The following is a 23,345-nucleotide window of genomic DNA, read 5'->3' as shown; positions in this document are numbered from 1 at the left end:
TGACCCACTGAGTTCCTCCAGCACTTGGTGCTTTGCTCAAGGTTCCAGCATCCCAGTCTCTTGCGTCTCCATTTCTCCGAGCCTGCTCGAGCACGAGTCAGGCCGTTTATTCTGCAGTGTGCTGGCCTGTCAACTCCCTCACTGCTCACTCCATCCACACCCCCGCCCTCCCTCCCTCTCTGCTCCCCCTCCTCCCTCCCAGCTGCTTCTGCTTGTACAACTGAAGACAAGCCTTCCACACAAGGCTTCCTGTGAGAAGCCAGACAGAACCTATGTTGCCGGTCCAGGGTTTCCGGTTAATAGCTCTGCCGCTGCCAGTCTTGGGTTTATCAGGGGGGTGCCAGGCGCTGGTCAGGATACTGTGGTAAAACTGGATAACAGGAGCCATCAGTTAGGGTTTTCTTGAGTGTCAACTTTAAGATAGATTGAAGTTCCCGCATTCAATCGTGACAGTTAGGATTGCATGAGCTGGCCTGTTTATGCTGCTCATTAATGTCTTCAGTCTACGTGTGGACATATTTCAACCACTCCATCAGCCACATACTCCACAGCGAGTGTATTTAGAGATTATGGGGCCAGTGGAATTAACCTACCCAAGGGAAACCCAAACCCATAGCTCAACGGATTGCAAGACTTAGCCAAAGCAACTTTTGGTGCTCAATCAACTAAAGGAGGTATAATCTGAAATGTATTTCATTATTGTGGATCTACTATTTACCAATTCTCTCTCTTTCTAACGTACAAAATGTCACTCTGCTAGGTCAGGTGCTGGACAGCTCGCCCTATCAACAAAGGGCAAGTCAAGATCCTTATTCTAAAATTCCTAAAGATAAATCTTGTTGATTATTAGATGTTCTAATCCATTGAAGACACATCTACAGTGGTCAGGTCCTAAGATGAAAATGATTAGCAAATCCCAAATAACCTATTGGCAACTGGGTCATTCTGTGGTAGCCACTAAAGAGGTTATAAAGGCTACGGTAAATAGGTTATGACAACCATTAAAATGTTCTCATAGTAAAGAAGCAAAGGGGAAGAACCATCAATGTAAGCCTTCCTGGCCTCGTCCATTATATTAATGAACGTCTACCTGCCAGGTGAGCTGATCCTGCCTGAGTATCTAGCTCCCTAACCAATCAATACTAAGACATCTATTCCCAGCAACAAAAATATCTCCCTGAGAAATTAGAGGGCATGCTAGCTGTCTTTCTCCCTGATGGATATTAACCTCTGAGGTCTGTACATTTGAGCCTCATATATGAGCTTTAGAGATGGTGGAGCCAATTACACAGTTAAAGAGAAAGAATATGATGATTATTACAGTGATAGGTGCCCTCTTAAAGTACATCTATTAGGTGACACATGTGGTGGAGTAACTCAGCGTGTCAGGCAGCATGTCTGAAGAACAAGGACAGGTGATGTTTCACCTGTCCATATTCTTCCTGACCTGAAATGTTACCTATCCATGTTCTCCAGAGTGACTCTGCCACGTTGTGTCATGTTCTTTAAACCAGCATCTGCAGTTCATTGCATCCACTCTTTGCACAGGGATAGTCATAACGTGCTTGAGTAACTCAGTGGGATAGCCAGCATTTCTGGAGAAAAAGGATGGGTGACGTTTTGGGTCGGAAGCCTTCTTCAAACAGTCCTTATGATGGCCAACACTCCTTACAGTGGCTAGTACTTGTAGTGTGGTCAACTCCTTGTAGAGATGAGCACTCCTTGTAATGTGGTCACTGCTTGTAGAGGTGAGCAATCCCTGTGTACGAAGGAACTGCAGATGCTGATTTATACCGAAGATAAACACAAAATGCTGGAGCAACTCAGTGAGTCAGGCAGCATCGCTGGATAAAAATAATAGGTGACATTTTGGGTCGGGAATGTCAACTATCCATTTTCTCCAGAAATGCTGTCTGCTCACTGACCCGCTGATTTATTCCAGCAATTTATGTCTATCTTATGTCTATCTTGTACTGTGGTCCACCTCTTGTGTAGTACCCATTGTAACAGATGTAAAGACTTTTAGAGTGGAGCATGCCTATTTGAGATGAGAACTCCTTTTAGCATGTTTTCCTTTTAGAGGGGAACTCAGATTATGCAGGGGAGCATTCTGCATTCTGCATAGTGAGAAGCAATCTATGTAGAGGGAAGCACTCACTGTAAAGGCCATCGTTCCTTGTCGTGAAACGGCTATTGTAGTGGAGAACACTGTTATAATACAATGGGAGCACACATCGAGAACAATTTTTGTAAGGAAGAAAACTAATATTGGGAGGGTCTGAAGAAGGGTTCTGACCCTGAACGTCACTGATTCCTTTTCTCCAGAGATGCTGACTGACCCGCTGAGTTACTCCAGCATTTTGTGTCTACAGTAATATTGGGAACACTCATTATAACGGGGAGCACTGATTGGAGGGGGAGTATTCACTGTATAGATATAGTGTATTGTAGGGAAGAGCACTGATTGTCGAGGGCACCACATGTTGTAAAGGAATGCAGACACCAAATGCTAGAGTACCTCAGCGGGACAGGCAGCATCTCTGGAGAGAAGGAATGGAGTGGGTCGAGACCCTTCGACAGACTGATGTATGCTCTATTCAGGGAGGCACTCAATGTAGAGGGACGCATTCATTGTAACAGAGGATATTCCTTGCAGTGGTCAAGTCTTTGTAATCGGGAACACTCCTCGTGGTGGGGAGCAGTCATAGAATGGAGCACTGCTTCTAGAGTAGAGCACTCTTTATAATGCAGAGCATGAGAAGTAGTGGGAACTCACATTGCGGAGAACTCCTTATACAGGGGTTGTATATGAGGAACTTCAAATGTGCTCACTGTATCTTGGTACACATCACAACAAATGAAATTTCTTGATTCCCATCACTAGTCCAATTATTTCCTTCCTGATTTGTGCATGTTTAAGGTCATAGGGATTCACAGCACAAAAGTAGGCCCTTCAGTAATTGCATCCACCTCTTCTTATATTTCCTTTGACTGTGAAAATATTTCCCGACGTCCCTATTAAATCTCTCCCTTCTCACCTTTAGCCTTTTTTGATCCACATTGAACTTTTCCCTCTAGAACTGTACAGAACTACAATGCTGTCAAAACATTGCTGCACTCTGATATTTTTCTCTTTATTTTACCCGTTGTACTTGGCTTGACGCCTTTCATGTACAGTATATCTGTTTTGATTGGATAACACGCAAACTATTCACTGTACCTTGGTATACGTGACAAGAATAAATCTTTCCACTATCTATAAACCAACATTTCACTTACAGGTGCTAAGACTTGGAAAGAACACCGAGGGCTTCACTTGCATTCATCACACTCTCTTAGTTACCCCTTGCTCCACAACTACTTCACAAACCTTTTCAACAGATTATGGTCTGAGAATGATCCGAAGGGAAAGTATGTTACGTTCCATCATCACTCAGAAAGACTTCAACTCAGACTTGATGTGATTCTCAGACATGGCTGATGTCTTTTTGCTTCACTGCAACAACTTTCAAAACAACAAAATCATACATTTGCTTTACCTTGGCTTCATGCTGGGCTAATGTAATCACTTGACCAATTCCTCCACAATGAAAAGATTCTTCCCTTTGGTTTTCAACAGGTCATCGAGTGTGAAGAAGGCCCCTGATCCAAAACGTCACCTATCCATGTCTTCCAGAGATGCTGCCTGACCCATTAAGTTACTCCAGCACTTTGTCTTTTTTTTTGTGCACTGCAGCATCTGCAGTTTCTTGTGTCTAGGTCATCGTGGTTAATCACTCCTTACAAGATTGGATTCATTGTTTTTTGGAACATCTTGGGCGAAGATAGGACAACCTTCTGTACAAAGCACTTTGTTGATTATGGTAAGCTGCTGTGGGATCGTTGTCAGCATTGCGTCAGCATGGGAGAGCCAATTTTATGAATGGGTTTGTACAAGAGGTGCATTGGGTAGCAAAATGTGTTCAGCATCAACAGAGGGGAGCGTTTCTTATTCAGCAGATTACTCCTTTTCGCCAGGAGAAGTCTTTATAGGGGGAACACTGCTTGTACGGGGGAACTGCTTGTACAGGGGAACATTCCTTGTAGAGGGGAGCACTCCTTGTAGATGGTGGTACTCTGATGGACAGGACTCTCATTCTGTTGTACAGTGCACTCCATTTGTTACCACATCCAGACCATGTTTTCAGTTTAACAGTGTTTTCTTTCAATAGTACATGGCTGAACTTGCTATAAGTTGTAAGAATTACTGAATGGCCCCTGACTATTTCAATTCTTGATTAAATGCACATGTAGCTAACCAACACTTTAAAGACTGTGGTTACTGGTTGTGGTTTGGGAATTGTACAGCTATTGTCATTGTCTGATTTTCATTGAATGAAAATCCAATGAAAATCAATGCATCAAAAATCAATACCCCAACGTCGCCTGTTAGAAGAATCCTAAACCGAAATATCATCTGGCAGTCTGAATTAGGGATCTGACCCAAAATGTCACCTGTCCATTCCCTCCATAGACACTACCTGACCTGCTGATTTCTTCCAGCACTTTGTGTTTTGCTCATGTTTCCAGCATCTGCAGTTCTTTCTGTTATCAAACTATGAAGTTATTCTGTCTGATGTTATTTAGAATCGGCACAACATTTGCTTTTGTGTCTCTCCTAACTTTGGACCCGCTGGCTATTGTAACCTTTCTTATAGGCAATTTAAATATTTGGCCAACCAGCAAGCTTCACACTTGCTGGTACTCACTTTCCACTCAGTTTTTGTTTCTTGAATTTTGCTTGGCTTTTTGACCACGGCTGTTGATTACTTACATTTTACATATTATTATTTCTTTAGGATTAATTGGGCTTCAATCAATGGACGTCCTAACTCACTTGACAATTATAGATGTGAAGGTAAGGGGGGGGGAGGCCCTTTGGGGTGAAGGGTCACCCTCAGGATGGAGCGGGACAATGATTGGACACAAACCCTCCAATCGAATCAAGAAGGCGGGTTCTATGAAGAGTGACACCTGATACAACCAATGGGAGCAATGGATTGATAACTTGGCAACTGGTTTGATAACTTGTTTGGGATATTTGATTTGTACCTGTCCACTGAATGTTCGCCCCGTTTGTTAAAATCTAGAATTAATATTTCAACAACTCGTGTGTAGGATATGAACGGAATCATTTTCTCGTTTAGAAGAGCAGTGTTGACAGGCAGCGTCCTCGCCGCCTGTCGTTGCTAAGGGCGGGGTCCTCGGCCGGCTGGCTGGCGCCATCTTGCTTCTTGCCAATGGGGGCGGAGATTGCGCTGCACAGCGGCGGCCTGTTGAGACCCTCTCGGAAGCATCCGTCTCCATCCGCCCCTCTCCACGCCATGAGGGCTTCTGTCTCCATCTCCGTCTTGCTGTGCGGCCTCTTGGCGTCGCTGCGGCCGGTCCATGGCGGCGAGTCGGCGCTGGTGAACGAGGATGTGCGGCGCTCCATCGACTTGGGCACCCACTTGGCCAAGATCACGGCCGAGTTGACGCTGGCCAACGGCGGGCCCTCGGCGACCTCCTCCTTCCTTCTGGCCCTGGAGCCCAGCCTGCAGAACCACCTGGCCTATATAGGAGTCACCGTAAGCCTTGTGCATTTGTCCGAATGTCGCTTAATTTAATTGCAAAAGTACAATTGCTCTTTGCAAAACATCTATGCTGCAGAATGTGCAAACTTTCTCTCATGCATTGTGTAAGGATTACTGGAATTAAACATTTGGCCAGTATATATCAAAGATCTTTGGTATATATTGTTTTTAAATTGAGGCCAGGAAAGTTAAGCCCGGTTGAAGTGGTGCCCGGTCCGGGGTGGACAATGAATGACAGGAGTGGTGCAACTTCCGCGTTGGTGCAACTGGAGTATTTGACACGTATGCACAAAGCTCCAGTGCTTCACTGTGTTGGTTCAGGATGCATTTCCATTGCAAAGACATCTGATTCAACCCAGTTCCGTGAAATAACTAAATTATATTCTGAGGAAGAAACACACAGTTGTTGTGCAGTTTGCTTTTAGAGTCTTCGAGTTTCAAGCCTAAAAATAGTCTGAAGAAGGGTCTCAACCCGAAACGTCTCCTTTTCTCCAGAGATGCTGTCTGACCCACCAGCTTTTTGTCTACATATTTGGTTTAAATCAGCATCTGTAGTTCCTACACAGCCTAAAATGTTTGTTCCTATCTCAGTTTGCCCCATATGTTGGCATATGGAATTATCCCTTTAAACCTTTCTCTATATGTGAGTGTGGCTTGATTATATTTGTGAATAGTATTATTTAATTGTGTAAAAGCTTAGAGAGATATGGGCCAAACGTGGGCAGGTGTAGAAAGCCATAGGGCTTATTTCTGTAGTCTATGACTATCTTTTAAACAATGTAATTGCATCTCTTACTTCTGGCAGCGCATTTTATATAGCCACTTAGTGAAAAAATGAGCCTATACCCTTTAAATCGTCCCCCTCGTCTTAAACCTGTGCTCTCTAGTTTTAGCCTCCCCTACCCTGTCAAAGGACTATGGCTATCGACCTTGCCGCTATCGGGTGACCCCTCAGCTTCCTCACACCAGGGAGGACAAGCCCAGACTATCCAATCTCCCCGAGATGAAAGTTCCCAGTTCAGGTAACATCCCTGGGAATCTCCTTTGCACTCTCTCTAGTATAACCACGTGACTGTTTCTTCTTTGGCCATTCCTTGGTAGAGGGTGGTTTGCTGCTACTCCTATTTTGTAGGCTCTGAGATGTCTAATGAGTCAAACGTGGGAAGGACAAGCTGGAATAGGTGTGTAGTTTGTCGTGTACTGCCCTGTTGTTAAAGCAAGGCATGATATGTTCCCAAGCCTGGATTGGGGTTCGCATTACCATCCAGATTGTAGGAATGTTGCAAAATTTTGAGATTTTAAAAATCAAGCGTATAATTTATCCCATCAGATAAAGCATAAAAAATAGCTTTACTTTGATACCTAATTCACTTTCATATCTTCAGTATTAAAAAATTTATGATAATTTTCATACTGGGAAATTAACATCTTGTTCCCTATTGCTTTTCCATTGACTTAACACAAAAGTTGTGACCGAGGACAGTCAACTGACATAAAAGCCCATAACTTTCTTAAAAATTAAGATAACTGAATGAAAATTTCAGTTATTATGGATTGAAGCGTTCAGAAACAAATATGAAACATCTTACTTGGATGACCTGAAATTAAAGCATATAATTAGTTAGTTACCTAATTGTAGCTAATTACAAAATTGACCGTTGTGACGGAAATAGTGATAAACACCAAGACTGCCTTGCAAATTCAAAAATGTGATATTTTCAAGATCAGAACTTTAATATTATTGTATCATATGCTGTAAGTCCGTAACAGACAGGTAAAGAAATTACAATTTCTAGCAAAAGACCAAGTCTTTGTGGAGAAGATTAGTTGCTAGCTGGTACATTGGCATATCATAATCAGTAGCATCATCATACTCCTCAGGTTGTAACCAATAAGCAACTCTGTACACCTTATTTTTCCTCAACTTTTCAATTTTGGCATTGTAAACTACAAGTTTTTGCTCTTCAAACCACGTGTGACATGCCTTTCTGCCCACTACTTTCCCATTCAGAATGTCCTATAGATCATCACATTTGGAGCAGTACAAATTCGGATAATCTCTGCAAATGCTGTCTAAATCAGTCTCTTGCTAGGTATTTGGATTGACAATTTTGCATTTCTTCTTCGGAGACATCTGTTTAAAATGTAAAGATAAAAAAAACACTGAACAGCATTAACAGAAACAATTTATTATCATCCAACGTGACCCCACCACTCGCCACATCTTCCCATCTCCCCCCATGTCTGCCTTCCGCAAAGACCGCTCCCTCCGCAACTCCCTTGTCAATTCTTCCCTTCCCTCCCGCACCACCCCCTCCCCGGGCACTTTCCGTTGCAACCGCAAGAAATGTAACACCTGTCCCATTACCTCCCCCCTCGACTCCATTCAAGGACCCAAGCAGTCGTTCCAGGTGCGACAAAGGTTCACCTGTATCTCCTCCAACCTCGTCTACTGCATCCGCTGCTCTAGATGCCAGCTGATTTACATCGGTGAGACTAAGCGGAGGTTGGGCGATCGTTTCGCCGAACACCTCCGCTCAGTCCGCAAGAACCTACCTGAACTCCCGGTGGCTCAGCACTTCAACTCCCCCTCCCATTCCCAATCCGACCTCTCTGTCCTGGGTCTCCTCCATTGCCAGAGTGAGCAACACCGGAAATTGGAGGAACAGCACCTCATATTCCGCCTGGGTTGCTTGCGTCCGGCGGGCATGAACATTGAATTCTCCCAATTTTGCTAGCCCTTGCTGTCTCCTCCCCGTCCTTAACCCTCGAGCTGTCTCCTCCCATCCCCCCGCCCTCGGGCTCCTCCTCCTCCCTTTTTCCTTCATTCTCCCCCCACCCCCTATCAGTCTGAAGAAGGGTTTCGGCCCGAAATGTCACCTATTTCCTTCGCTCCATAGATGCTGCTGCACCCGCTGAGTTTCTCCAGCATTTTTGTGTACCTTCGATTTTCCAGCATCTGCAGTTCCTTCTTGAACAATTTATTATTTGCAGTTTTAGAAAAAAAGGTACAAATGATAAGTTAAACGGTAAAACAAATAGCAAATACCCAACAAAAAATTCATATTCATCAGTTTCATCAAACCAATTCATCTAATCAATTCAACTAAATTCAATTACTAGATCTAAACATCTATCAATTTCTTAAGTAAAGGCTAAACATTTTAAATAGCCCAAGTATCCAAATAATAAACTGATCCCATTCACACAAGAATTCACAATACAGGTGCACAACCTTTTATCCGAAAGCCTTGGGACCAGACACTTTTCGTAATTCAGAATTTGTCGGTCTTCGGAATGGAAATTTTTTAGCGTAGATTTTAATGGCTGGCTCAGTGGTAGAGTGCTCGGCTCATATCCGCAAGGTCGCGAGTTTGCGCCTTGATCCCGGCAGTAAACTCGGTTGCGAGTTTGAGTCTTCAATGTAGTTTTTTCTTGCAGAATAAATGTTTGTATGAAATGCAGTGTAGGAGAGGTGTACTGACTGTGTGGGCAGAACTTTGGAAGTGATTGCCCACCAGTCTAAAAAGCCGCTGTGTCTCCCTGTCCCTGGGATAGCAGGGGGCGATCAAACAGCACAATACCCCCCTCCCCCTCCAACTCCAGAGGAATCCGCTCCCCGGTGGACCGCTACGGCGACAAGTGGCAGTTTGCCCACAGCCCGAGCTGCGCCCCCTCATCCGCCACCACAAGAACAAAACGTACCTTGCACACCATCAGCTTCTGCCCCTACGTGTTCCTCTGGAGTTGGAGCGGGGCTGGGCTGGAGTTGCTGCTGGCTGTGGGTCTCTGGGATCTCCGTGCTTGCGGTGGGCCTGGGGGTCGGTGTCCCGTTGGTCCTGACGTCTCCGGCCACCCCCCTGGACTGGAGCTGAGACTGGGAACTGTACCGCCCTTGCCCCCTCCCTCTGAAACTGCAAACAACCCCGCTCTCCAGCAAGGGCGGTACAGTTTCCGGAGGATGGCAGGTGGCCGGAGACGTCAAGACCAACAGGAACCCGCTCCCCGATGGGCCCCTACGACGCCCCGAGCTGCGCCCCGTCATCCGCAACCCAGGTTCCTCTGTAGTTGGAGCGGGGCTGGGCTGGGCTACTGTTGGCTGTGGGTCTCTGGGATCTCCGTGCTTGCGGTGGGCCTGGGGGTCGGTGTCCCGTTGGTCTTGACGTCTCCGGTGACTGGCACGGTCCTGCTGCAATCGCCGATGTGAAGACAGTGCAAAGCCCCCGCGCCGGTGCAATGGGCGGGGAGCTGGAGAGGGGAGGGAAGGGGTCACACACATGGCCGGGAAGCAGAGGGGTGTAGGTGGGGTGAAACTGAAGCGAGCGACAATCTGCTGCTGCCTGCCCCGCTGAGTTAAAAAGTTCCCACGCAAGACTCACGATACACTGTGTATCGTGAGTCTACCGTGGGAACTTTTTAACTCAGCGGGCAGGCAGCAGCATATTGTCAATTATTAACCCTCCCGCGCAATATACCCTCACCTTCTCTTTTATGAATGGGGATTTAGTTCCCCTTTCTTCGAGGACCGACCGAAGGTTCCGCTGTCACCTCTGCGGGCCGCCCTCGGTGAACGTTTGCAAGGACCTTTCTTCAAGGACCGAAAAATAGGCCGCTATTCGGAGGTTTTCGTTATTTGGATCTTCGGATAAAAGGTTGTGCACCTGTATAACATAATTTTTAAATCTCACTTTGTCATCAATTTATATGCCATGTGGAAGGAATTTAATGTTTAATTCCCATAAATTAATCCAGAAACATCCACTCTCAAGATAATCAAAATCATTATTTTTTGCACAATACATCTGACTAAAACTGTACTATAGATATTTAGTATGAAAATATTGATCAGGGATAGACAATAACACAAAATATAGATGATTTAGATGTTCTTATGACATGATTGTGCAAAAAAAATAATGAATTTGATTATCTTGAGAGTGGATGTTTCTGGAATGTGATCGATTGGAATGTTGCAGTTGCCATAAATTTTAAGCCCATATCGGCAGGCAAGACATGGCCGATTCCTATGGGGGCCTAAATAACAATTTTCGCATCATAAGATTAAAATGAAGCCACACCAAAAAGCAAGATAACATGTTAAATAAACGACATACCTTTTGCTTTGTCCTGCACTTGCGGTCCATGAAGTTGAAGGCGTTAGAAGTCACGTTTAACTTCAAACCAGCGATATAATCGTGGAGCAAATTTTTTTTTAAATGGAACGGAAGCGCAGACTATTTTTCTTCGTCAGCTAGCAGCCCAAGGAAATCCCCCTCCGACAACCAATCCAAACCTACATTTTAATCCCCCCCCCCCCCCCCCCCCATCGCCTCCGGAATTGCACGCACAGGTGGCAGCAGGCAGATCTGGAGCGCTACTGATGGTAGGTTTTGTAACAATGCTACAGATTGCCAGCAGTTTTCAGATTTGGAACAGTTACATTACGGGGGAGAGTTTTAGCCCATTCTTGATTTTATTTTCCTCTTCCAGCCTGGCAATCTCTTATACAGCTCAGAATAATGTCGGTTTTTTGAGTCTGGTGTCAGGCATGGAAGTGACATGCCATCCTCAACAACTCTCACCAACATCCACAGATGCACCATAGAAATCATCCTTCGGGATGCACCACTGCTTGGTTTGACAACAGCTCTGCCCAAGTCTGTAAGAAATTGCAGACAGTTGTGGATGTACCCCAATCCATCAAACACAGACTCCCCACCATTGATTCTGTTTACATTTAATGCTGCCTTGGAAGAGAAGCCAAAACAATCAAGGACCCCTGTCATTTCATACGCTTACCTTTCCCATTTGGAAAAGGCTTGAAAGCACATACCACAGATTCAGGAACAGCATCTTCCCCACCATTTTCAAACTTATGAAAGGTCCTCCCAAAAGCCCCGATCTTCCAACCTGCCCATTGTGGACATTGGATTTTATCCCTAGAACAGTTATGCTGCAATGCTAAAAAACTATTCTGCACTCTGGTATTTTTTTCTCAACACTATCTGTTGTACTTGTATATGGCTTGATTATATTCATGTATAGTAATATCTGATTTGATTGGATAACACGCAGACAAAAGTTTTTCATTGTATCCCAGTATACAACAATAAACCAGGTATTGATCTGGGAGAGGATACTGGCATTAGTTCCTTTAAGTGAAAGGATAGTCCTTCCACTAAATCATGTGGAAACACCATTGGTGGTATCCTTCTGCTGTCTGCAATTCAGTGGGGATCAACTGAAGCCTTCATCTTGAAACATAGTCCTTAATTAACCATATGCCAATTCATTGAAGATTAAGAATTTCATCTTTGTCTCTCTTTGCTGCAAGGTGGCCACAGCAATCCACATTTTTTCGCCTTATATCTGTATTATCGGAGAGCAGAAGGAAATTTGGTAAAAACATTTAACTTGCAGTAAATCTCATTGTTGGCTTTAGTTTTAGATACAGCTTGAAAACAGACCCTTCTGCCCACCTAGTCCATCTCGACTGTCGATCACTCATTCACACTAGTTCTCTTATCTCACTTTCTCATCCAGAGACCAATTAATCTACAAACCCAATCTACAGTCTGATGAAGGGTCATCCGTCCATGTTCTCTAGTGATGCCGCCTGAGTTAATCCAGCACTTTGTCTTTTTTCAAACTTGCAAACCCAGATGTCTTTGGGATGTGGGACAAAACCAATGTAGTCACCGGGAGAATGTGGAAACTCACACAGACAGTACCCGAGGTCAGAATTGAACCCAGTGTCAGGGTCACCGGTGCTGTGATGCAACAGCTCTATCAGCTGTGCCACCCCACCTTTATGCTTCAGTGAATTAATCCACCTAAAATTTTGTTAATTGAGCGGCACAGTAGTGCAGCGGTAGAGTTACTGCCTTACGGTGCCAGGTGCAGTCTGTATGGAGTTTGTATGTTCTCCCTGTGACCATGTGGGTTTTCGCTGGGTGCTCCGGTTTCCTCCCACGTTCCAAAAATCTGCAGGTTTGTAGGTTGCAGGTTTTAATTAACTTCGGTAAAAATTATAAATCGTCCCTTGAGTAGGATGGTGCCAGTGTACGGGGTGATCACTGGTCGGGGCGGACTTTGTGGGCCGAAGGGCCTATTTCTACATGTATCTCTAAATTCTAAATGGCGAAGGCTTTGTGCATGACCTCCCAGTTGCAAGTGCCATCTGCAAATTGTATTGACCGATGAGGTTAGAGTGCTCTTAGTTCTGGTCACAGCAACTGAACTGCTTTTAATTTGCTCGACTACAACAGGAAGTTTATTGGAGGTGAGATGCAAAGTTACAGCAAGAAAGAATTATATTTTTTTGTCATTGGGGCAGTGATGCAGCATTGTTTGACACTGGTCTTCACTGAGGTTGTTTCTGTTGGTTAGAATCGTGCCATTGTGAACAAATTCTAAAAATGGAGATGGATTTCTGTGTGTAGCCAAATTTGAGGGAGGAGAGGAGGGGGTAGGAATCAGTTGTTCACAGCTCCACAATTAGAGTCCAAGGCTGTAGTGAGATCTAATGTTACACCGAAGATAGACACACAAAGCTGGAGTAACTCAGCATCTCTGGAGAGAAGGAATGTGTGATGTTTCGGGTCGCGGCCCTTCAGACTGGGTAGGGACAAGGGAAACGAGAGATATAGACGGTGATGTGGAGAGATAAAGAACAATGAATGAAGGACATGCAAAAAAGTAATGATGATAAAGGAAAAAGGCCATTGTTGGGTGAAAATTAGAAAGTGTGACTTGGGTGGGATAGAAAGAGAGAGAGGGAATGCTGGGGCTGCCTGAAGTGAGAGAAATCAATATTCATATCACTGGGCTGTAAGCTGCCCAAGTGAAATATAAGATGCTGTTCCTCCAATTTGTGTTTAGCCTCACTCTGACAATGGAGGAGACCTAGGACAGACAGGTCTGTGTTGGAATGGGAAGGAGAATTAAAGTGTCCAGCAACTGGGAGATCAGGTAGGTTCAGGCGGGCTGAGTGAAGTTGTTCCGCGAAGCGTTTGCGCAGTCTGCGTTTGGTCTCGCCGATGTAGAAGAGTCCACATCTTGAACAATGGATACAGTATATGAGGTTGGAGGAGGTGCGAGTGAACCTCTGCCTAACCTGAAAGGACAGTCGAGGGAGGAGGTATCTGGACAGGTGTTGCATCTTCTGCAGTTGCAGGAGAAGATACCTGGGCAGGGCTCTCACTTAACTTTTTTTCTCTGTTGCTAGTCGGGCAACCTAGGCAGCTTTTTAGGTTGCCAAATGACAGTTTAGGTGGTCATCTAAGACGGCTTGCATGATGCGTGCGATAATGTGCTCGGACGAAGTGTGTAGTTACCAGTCGGAATTATGCTCAATGAAGCATTCACATATTATTTCTGCTTCAAATAAAGTCACAAACTAAACATATTCACCAATCAAGACATGATACCACAATGACATGAAGCAAAATTATAATACAGTATCTCAACTTTTTTTACATGTTGCAATGAATGCAATTTCTATTATTTCTTTCAACTTCCAAACAAAAATGTGGTTGGATTACTCAGCGTATGACCAACCTCGGTGAGACCAATCGCAGGCTTGGCGATTGCTTCGCACAACACCTCCACTTAGTTCGCAATAACCAACCTGATCTCCCAGTGGCTCAGCACTTCAACTCCCCCTCCCATTCCGAATCCGACTTTTCTGTCCTGGGCCTCCTCCATGGCCAAAGTGAGCCCTACGGCAAATTGGAGGAGCAACACCTCATATTTCGCTTGGGCAGTTTACACCCCAGCGGTATGAACATTGGACCCCCCCCCCCCCCTCACATCAGTCTGCAGAAGGGTCTCGACCCGAAACGTTGCCTATTTCCTTCGCTCCATAGATGCTGCCTCACCCGCTGAGTTTTTCCAGCATTTTTGTCTACCCATTCACACAAATTCTGCTATCCCGCTTTGCTCACCCACTCCCTACGCATTAGGGGTAATTTTACAGATACAAGTTAACCTATAGAGCCAATGCGTCTTTGGGATGTGGGAGGAAACCCACACGCTTGCAGGGAGAATGTGCAAATTCAACAGACAGTGCCCGAGGACAGGATCGAACACAGATCTCTGGTGTGTGAGGCAGCAAGTCTACCAGCTGTGCCTCTATATTTTGTTTTCCAACGCACCAAAAATTATACGTTGATAACTTTGGTTACTAAAAATAAGAATCTATCCATTATCAGTCTTAAATCTCTATGTCCCCCTTTACAGCTACTGTATGTTTTAATTCAGTTCAAGACTATGGGGCAGTACATTGGCCATAAAGTTGCTGCCTAAAAGTGCTATTGATCCTGAATATGGGTGCTGTCTGTATGGAGTTTGCTCCTTTTCCCTTTGATCGCATGGGTTTTCTCTGGGTGCTCTTCCACATTCCAAAGGTGTGCAGGAACCTTTTTCAGACCCAACCCAAAACATAATATGTTCCTTTTGTCCAGAGATTCTGTCTGACCTGTTGAGTTACTCCAGCTTTTTGTGTCTATCTTCAGTTTAAACCAGCATCTACAGTTCCTTCCTACACACGATACTATATGATAGAACTTTATTAATCCCAGGAGGGAAATTGTGTGTGTGGGTATATATATCACACACACACACACACACACACACTTATATAGTTATATATTCATATATAAATATGCACTTTTGTTTTCTCATTTATAACATTGTTTACAGAGTACTAATTTTACATATTCTGGTGTGCTGTTGCAAGTAAGGATTTCATTGTTCTGACTGGTATGTGAGAGAATAAAACACTCTTGACTTACGTCGCTAATGTGTGGGATAGAACTAGTGTACGGGTGATCAGTGATCGGTGTGGACTCGGTGGGCCGAAGGACCTGTTTCCACGCTGTATCTTTAATTAAACTAAAAACACTAAAACCAGAGGGAGTCTAAAGAAGGGTCTCTACCCGAAACGTCACCCAATTTCTTCTATACAGAGATGCTGGCTGCTCTATGGAGTTCCCCCGCACAATTAAAGCATGGAATAGTCTTCACCCTACCATAGTTACCCAACCAGACGCAACTAAATTTAAGGTAGCTCTTTTTTCCCCAAGAACCCTTTTTTGCTTAAGTCCAAGTCAAGAGAGTTTTATTGTCATGTGTCCCAGTTAGGACAATGAAATTCTTGCTTGCTGCAGCACAACAGAATATCTAAACATAATCAGAACGGGAGGTAAAAGTTCAGTGTGTTTATATACCATCGACCATATATATACACAATAAATAAACAGATAAAGTGCAATAGGCTGTTATTGTTCAGAGTTTGGAGTTTGGTGATGGACCCTCCACTACCTCCAGTTTAAATTCCATTTAAAATATTTTTGGAGGACCAGGAAACCAAGAAGCAAGAGTAACTCCAGGGAGTTACTCCAGCTCCACGGAGTGATTCTGCGTTGGTTTTCAGCGGTCACGGCAATGGCGGTCAGATCTCCCACAATGCAAAGAGGGAGAGAAAGTGCCCGGTGCTGACCAGTTGCCGTGGCAGTGCGCACATGCAGGGCGGCCGATGATGTGCTGGCCGTGGTTGTGCGCATGTGCAGGGGGAGGATGTGCTGGCTGTGGCAGTGCGCATGTGCAAGGCGGCCGGCTGTGCCGGTGGATGAAGAGCGAGCGGAGACCCGGCAGCCTGGATACGGATGGCAGGCGGCGATGGAGAGTGACAGAGAGAGAGTTAGAGAGGGGGGCCAGTTCAGAGTTGAACGATAGGTGTCCCGGGTGCTTGCCAAGTCGGGCAAAATGACACAACTTTTAGGTTGCCCGGCAGGAAGTTAAGTGGCCATTGCCACCCGGGCAACCGTTAATTTCGAGCCCTGCTGTGAGATCAAGAAAGGGGAGGAAGGTGTCGAAGATGGTCCAAGTAAATTTGAGTGCAGGATGAAAATTGGTGGTGAAGTTGGAGTCCATGAGTTCTGCATGGGTGCAGGAAGTAGCACCAATGCAGTCATCAATGTAACGGAGATAGAGTTTGGGGATACGGTCAGGTACAGAGATTGTTCAAAGTACCCTACAAAGAATGTTACACACTCTGACAAAGGAATTGTGATGTATCTCAGGGTCAGGATAGTGACAAGAAGCCTACAAGTAACTTTTCATTTTATGCAGAGCTGTGTATTTTTTTTCAGTAAACACAATCTTATCTTCTTATTGAAACATTTTATAACTAGTCTGGAAGCCTGCCAATACATGAATTGAAATTAGTGTTGTTAGAAGTACATTGCCTGGCTGATTTAATATGAAATTATAATAACCTAAATATGCTATCTTCACCTTCCAGGCCCTGTATTATCAAGTATATAAAATTATGAGAGGTATAGATAGGGTGGACTGTCAGAACCTTTTTCCCAGGGTGGAAATGGGATCATAGCTATAAGATGAGAGGGGGAAAGTTTAATGAAGATGTGCAGGGCAAGTTTTTTTACAGAGCACGGTGGGGGCCTGGAATGCATTGCCAGAGGAGGTGGTGGAGGCAGAAACGATAGTGGCATTTAAGAGGCATTTGGATAGGTATGCTGGGAATGGAAGAATATGGATTATGTGCAGGTAGATAAGAGATGGTCTTGGCATCATGTTTAGCACAGATTGTGGGCTGAAGAGCCTATTCCTGTGTTGTACTGTTCGTGTTCTATGTTTGACAGAGCTGCTGAAGAGATTTATCCAGATTTATCCAGACTAATGATCTCTTGGGAGCTTTCTAAACTCTGCTGCCATTATCCATGTCCTGTTTTCCCATCACACCTGCCTTGCTGGCCTAATTCAACGATACCCTGTTCTACCTTGTTCCAAAAGGTTATCTATGATTTCAAATCCTGAAATGGTCTTGCTCTTCCCTAAATCTGAGAATTCTGGCCTCTTGCATATTCCAGACTTTCATCACTGCAGAATAGGTAAATATCTCTACAAATGTCCATCAGACAATCACCACCCCCCAACTCCCCCTCTATTCCTTCCTCTAGCTTCACAATTTGCAACTCTTCAACCCTTAATCTCAAACCTGTGGCTTTTGTCCAACCATCTGTTTATCAAACCCCAACCACCCACTCTTTTACCTGTATCAAACTTTTTCCTGCCGCTCCTCTTACCCCTGCCGCCCACAATCAGTCTGGGGAACGGCCCTGACCGGAAACGCCACCTATCCATGCTGCCTGACCCACTGAGGTACTCCAGCACTTTGTGTCTTTATTTATAAACCAGAATCTGCAGTTCATTGTTTCTAAGATATGGAGTTCCCTACTATAGACCCGTCTCACTTTTTGACCATTGGCATGGGAGGACAATTGTCAAGTCATAGATTCCCCTTATGAAATGACTTGCGATTTAATAATAAAGAGTATTATATGAATGAGGTTTTTAATACTGGCTTGACAAAGTATTTGTTTATTGGCTGAGGTCACAGACAAGACTGAAGGCTTCTCCTTTAGAACATAGAACGGTACAGCACAGAAACGGGCCCTTCGGCCCACAATGCTTGTGCCGAACATGATGCTAAGTTTAACTGATCTCATTTGTCAGAACATGATTCATTCCCTGCACTTCCATATGTCTACCTAAAAGCCTCTTTAAAGCCTTTATCGTATCTGCCTCCACCACCACCCCTGGCAGCGTGTTCCAGGCCCCCACTAGTTTCTGTGTAAAAGAAAACATGCCCCGCGCATCTCCATTAAGCTTTCCCCCTCTTACCTTACAACTATGCCCTCTAGTGTAAGCAAAAGTATGCGTTACAATGTGCATGGTCAAAGCTAGTGTTGCTTGTTCTCGGAGTTCAGTGCTGGGTTTCGGGTGAGAGTTTAAACCAGGGGTCGGCAACCTTGTTCTGCATAGGGACCGGGACGCATGTCTGTGAGCGGATGGCGGGCCACATCTATCACGTGGATCCCGCCCCGGATGGCAGGCATCAAATCACGTGTTCACAGAAGGTAGACAAAAATGCTGGAAAAACTCAGTGGGTGAGGCAGCCTCATGCAATCCTTGCATCTCACCCGCTGAGTTTCTCCAGCATTTTTGTCTATCATCGATTTTTCCAGCATCTGCAGTTCTTTCTTAAATGTGTTCACAGAAGGTGCGCGGCCATGCCAGCAGCTTTGCGCAGGATGCGGTACAGCCAGAGCTCGGCCGCGGTCGGGGCGGGCGCTCGGGGCGGGCCGGATGATTACAGGGGAAAAAATCCGTCTGCGGGCCGGATGATTTCGGGTTACAGGCCGCATTCGGGCCGTAGGTTGCTGACCCCTGGTTTAAACCAATGTCTCTTCTGCCCTTGCATATACAAAATCCACTGGCATTATTTGAATAAGATTTCATTATCGGCATTTACCCATACAGTGATAGGGGTCAGATATTAATATTTATCTTGGATGCATTTGGTTACTGGGCGCAGGCAAAACCTGAACCGTTCTTTCAGTCTTCAGTGTCTCAAGTATTTGAGTTCTCCTTTTCTGCCTCCAGTCTGGGTGAGGGTGGTAGACATGGTGTGAATATTCAGATCTTTTCCTTCCTTACTATGGTGTTGGGCAATTCTTTTACTTATTCATGTAATGAGGATATGGTTGGCAAGACTATCATATAATTGATTAACATTTTATCGGGATTCATCACAATATAGTTCAGGGATAGCTCCATCTAAGACCGCAAGAAATTGCACAGAATTGTGGACACAGCCCAAACCATCACACAAACTAACTTCCCTTCCATTGACTCCATCTACAGTTCACGCTGCATCGCCAAGACTGGCAGCATAATCAAAGACCAGTCTCGGCCCGGTCACTCCCTCTTCTCTCCTCTCCCCTCCCATCGGGCAAAAGGTATAGAAGTGTGATATTGCACACCTCCAGATTCAGGGAGTTTCTTCCCAGCTGTAATCAGGCAACAGAACCATCCTATCACAACAATTGGAGAGCAGTCCTGAGTTACCATCTACCTCATTGGCGACCCTCAAACTATCTATAACTGGACTTTATCTTGCACTATTTATTCCCTTTATCATGTATCTGTACACTGTGAACGGATTGATTGTAATCATATATAGTCTTTCCGCTGACTGGATAGCATGCAACAAAAAAGCTTTTCACTACCTCGGTACACATGACAACAATAGACTAAACTAAATTGGAGAATTTATAAAACCATTAAGAATTTCAGGATTGATATCAATCTATAAAACTGCATTTAAGTGCAGCAAAGGTGTAATTATTATCAGTAATCTTTAATGATGCACAACATAGGAATAAAACTGCTTCATTGCAAGTTGTGGAACTTCTTTGCAAACCTGATTGTGCACCTAGGTACAGTGACATTTCTTTTTGCATACCGTTCAGTAAAAATCTTGCTATACATAGGCACAATCTTACTTAAGTATAAAAGTGTAAGAATAAAGTGGTGGAAAATCATTTGTCACTGCAAGTGCATTACACCGAGACAGTACACAGGATTTCCAGTGCCATTGTGTATGATTAGGGTCCATTATTATTAAAATTATTGATCTTAACTTGGCTTTAAATCCTCGTTGTCCTAGCAGCAGCCTTGGGTCAGAGTTACACGGCTAGCCTGGCGATGTTGTCGCTCTGTGCTGCTGCAGACAATGTCCAATCCATGTCCTCGGTCTCTTGGAGCGATGTCTGATCCACTCGAGCCCCAGGATGCTGCAGGGTCTCTAGTGGCCATGATGTCTGTCAGTGTTAATCCCCTTTACCTGTGTTAAACCTATTTCCCTCTGTGCCTTTCCTATGCAGATACCTGTTCAGATGTCTTTAGACATAGAGTTCCAAAGTTTGCATGATGTAACAGTCCAGGCAAGTTTCCATAGTACATCTTGGAGTGAGTGGGGTCCCAGTCATGCAGTTACTTGGTTCTGTATGATGTGGAGCTGTTTACACGTTTTCCACTTTTTTTTTTTCTTTCTAATAATACCAGGCTTGAGAATTGTGGAATCAGTTGGTGGGGGGGGGGGGGGGGGGAGATTAACTTGTGGGGAAGGTGGTGGTGAGTACGTTCCTCTTATCCTGATGTGTTAATGACACCTTGGTATGAGGCAGGCTTCCGCGGGTCGGGGAGAGCGAGATAATATCCAGAGCTGAGGCACAGTGGTCACCATGAGCTTCACTCCGGAAGGCACCATGACATGAAGGGAACTGTGATAAAAATGAACCTGACTAGGATGTGAAAGAAGAGAGATTAATGATTAAACTGTCACAATACTTTAATAAGCTGTGGCTTCAATATGTAAAGAGTGGGTGCAAAAACAGTGTGTGAAACTTCCAGCAAGGCTCTGGTCGTGTTTAGTTTTCGAGGGTAAATGCCGTCTCTGAGGCGGGAGTTGAGGGTGATTGGTTTGTCAGTTACACCATTCATTCCACATACCACGCCTTTAATGGCTAACAGATATTCAGCATCCAAAGTACCAGAGTTTACCAGGGGTGAGCAGAGCGAGCAGTACACTCCAAGTGTGTGTGAAACAGGTCTGGCAGAATGACAGGACTAGCTGAAGGGGCTGAATGGCCTCTTCCTGATCACTGGTTCTTGTTAATGGATGCAAAAATGGTGTGTGAATCTTCCAGCAAGGCCCAGGTCATGTTTAGTTTTCTGTCTGAGGTTGGTTCATTAATTACAATCATAACATCCATTGCACATGAGGCGTTTTTTTTTAACGTTTCAGCGTTTGATGTGATACGGTTGCCTTGTAGATGCAGACTGAGTGAGTGCTGCAGACTAGCTGTGATTTAATCATATTATCACACGGACTTGCTGGGCTTCTGATGGGAGCGCGGCCAGGAGCGGCAATGCGGTGATTAGCGGCACTGCTGGTGGTTTCAGATGATAAGCTGAGACTACCCGAGTCAGGAAGCTTTAAAATTGTAAAACACAAAGTGCTGAAGGAATTCAGCGGGTCAGGAATGAACAGAAACCACTAAAACTTTGCAGGGTTCAATACTGAATGCAAATGGAAAATACTACTTGGGAAAACACAATAAACAACATTACGTTCCACAGATAAATGGTTGCAATTCGAGATTACCTCACCTAGCTAAAAATGTGGAAATAGCAATAAATTCTCATACTTAAACAGAATCTATATTTGACATTCAATTTTTGAGTTTTCCAATGCAAATGAGTAGCAGTTTTGTACTGTCCAGTCAATGTTCACAAACATGGACTGGGACTTTTCTCATGCACAACACAAAGTGCTGGCGGAACTCGGTGGGTCAGGCAGCATCTGTGGAGGGAATGGACGAATGACATTTCACGTCGGGACTCTTCATTTGAACTCTGATTCTCTTTTTTCTCTGTGACTTCATAACCATGAATCCTCCACAATTTCTCACTCTCCCTTTCAAACTGTTATGGGTCTGTCCCACTTAGGCGACTGCAGGAGACTATGCAGTCGCCACATGTTCGCGGGGAGTCGCCTTCATAGTTGCGAGGAGCTCCTGCATTCTGGGAACTAGTCGCGGCCTCATTATGGTCGCTGCAAATTTTTCAACATGTTGAAAAATTAGTGGCGACTAGAATGAAGCCGCCGTGGAGAGCAGCGAGAATTCTCGTGTCATAGGTGGGTCGCCAGGAGGTCGAAGGTTCTCGTTGTCTGGAGCCGGTGCTCGTTGGGGAAAAAAAGGTAAGCAGTAGTTTTCAGAACCAAGGATAACCGACCGGTAATGTTAAATGTCCGCCGAGCTTCACAGCCGTGTATCTCTGGCTTCTTAAAGGTTGTGTCCACTCCTTCTCCCCCCTCTCCTTGCCATAAACTGTGCTTTAGCCGTCTAAATTACAGCACCAACCTTCCTGTTCATCGCTGTGTGTGCCTGTATCACCTTGGCTTTGCACTGTGTGAATGTTTTAGACAGTGCTCCCCCCGTCTGCATAACAGGCTGGTGAAGGAAGCAATGTGTTTGTGTGTGTGTGTGTGTGTGTGTGTTCCAATCTGACAGTCGCCGTTCCACTTGCCAGTTTTTCAGGCGACTATCGGCAACTTGACAGTCGCCGGCAGTCTGCTGAAAAATCGCCTAAGTGGGACAGGACCATTACGTGACTGAAAGCAAAGAGCGGTTGTCTATTATGACAGGTCGTTTTCTTGGATGTTAGAAGGTTGTGGTTTCAATGCCATTTCTGAGTCAATAGACAATCGGTGCAGGAGTAGGCCATTCGACCCTTCGAGGCAGCACCGCCATTCAATGTGATCATGGCTGATCATCCACAATCAGTACCCAGTTCCTGCCTTCTCCGCTATCTTTAAGAGCCCTATCTAGCTCTCTCTTGAAAGTATCCAGAGAACCGGCCTCTGAGGCAGAGAATTCCACAGACTCACAACTCTCTGTGTGAAAAAGTGTTTCCTCATCTCCGCTCTAAATGGCTTATCCCTTATTCTTAAACTGTGGCCCTGGTTCTGGACTCTCCCAACTTCTGGAACATGTTTCCTGCCTCTAGTGGGTCCAAACCCTTAATGATCTTATATGTTTCAATAAGATCCCCCTCATCCTTCTTAATTCCAGAGTATATAAGCCTAGACGCTCCATTCTCTCAGCACATGACAGTCCCGCCATCCCGGGAATTAACCTTGTGAACCTATGCTGCACTCCCTCAATAGCAAGAATGTCCTTCCTCAAATTTGGAGACCAAAACTGCACACAATACTCCAGGCGTGGTCTCACTAGGGCCCTGTACAACTACAGAAGGGCCTCTTTGCTCATATACTCAACTCCTCTTGTTATGAAGGCC

The 23,345-nt window shown here is 44.9% G+C and overlaps 1 protein-coding gene across 1 annotated transcript in view; it reads left to right on the top strand.

Moving 5' to 3' along the window:
- The first annotated feature begins 5,186 nt into the window (after positions 1-5,186).
- Positions 5,187-23,345, top strand: part of rpn1 (ribophorin I) — a 35,444-nt gene continuing 17,285 nt past the window's right edge. Inside the window, exon 1 of the mRNA XM_033036971.1 lies at positions 5,187-5,606. Coding sequence (XP_032892862.1) covers positions 5,280-5,606 — 327 coding nt within the window. The 5' untranslated portion in view covers positions 5,187-5,279. The remainder of the gene's footprint in view (positions 5,607-23,345) is intronic.

The sequence above is a fragment of the Amblyraja radiata genome, chromosome 18 (genome assembly GCF_010909765.2).
Source record: "Amblyraja radiata isolate CabotCenter1 chromosome 18, sAmbRad1.1.pri, whole genome shotgun sequence".
In the NCBI taxonomy this organism is placed as follows: Eukaryota; Metazoa; Chordata; class Chondrichthyes; order Rajiformes; family Rajidae; genus Amblyraja; species Amblyraja radiata.
This window is presented reverse-complemented; position numbering and strand designations above follow the sequence as displayed.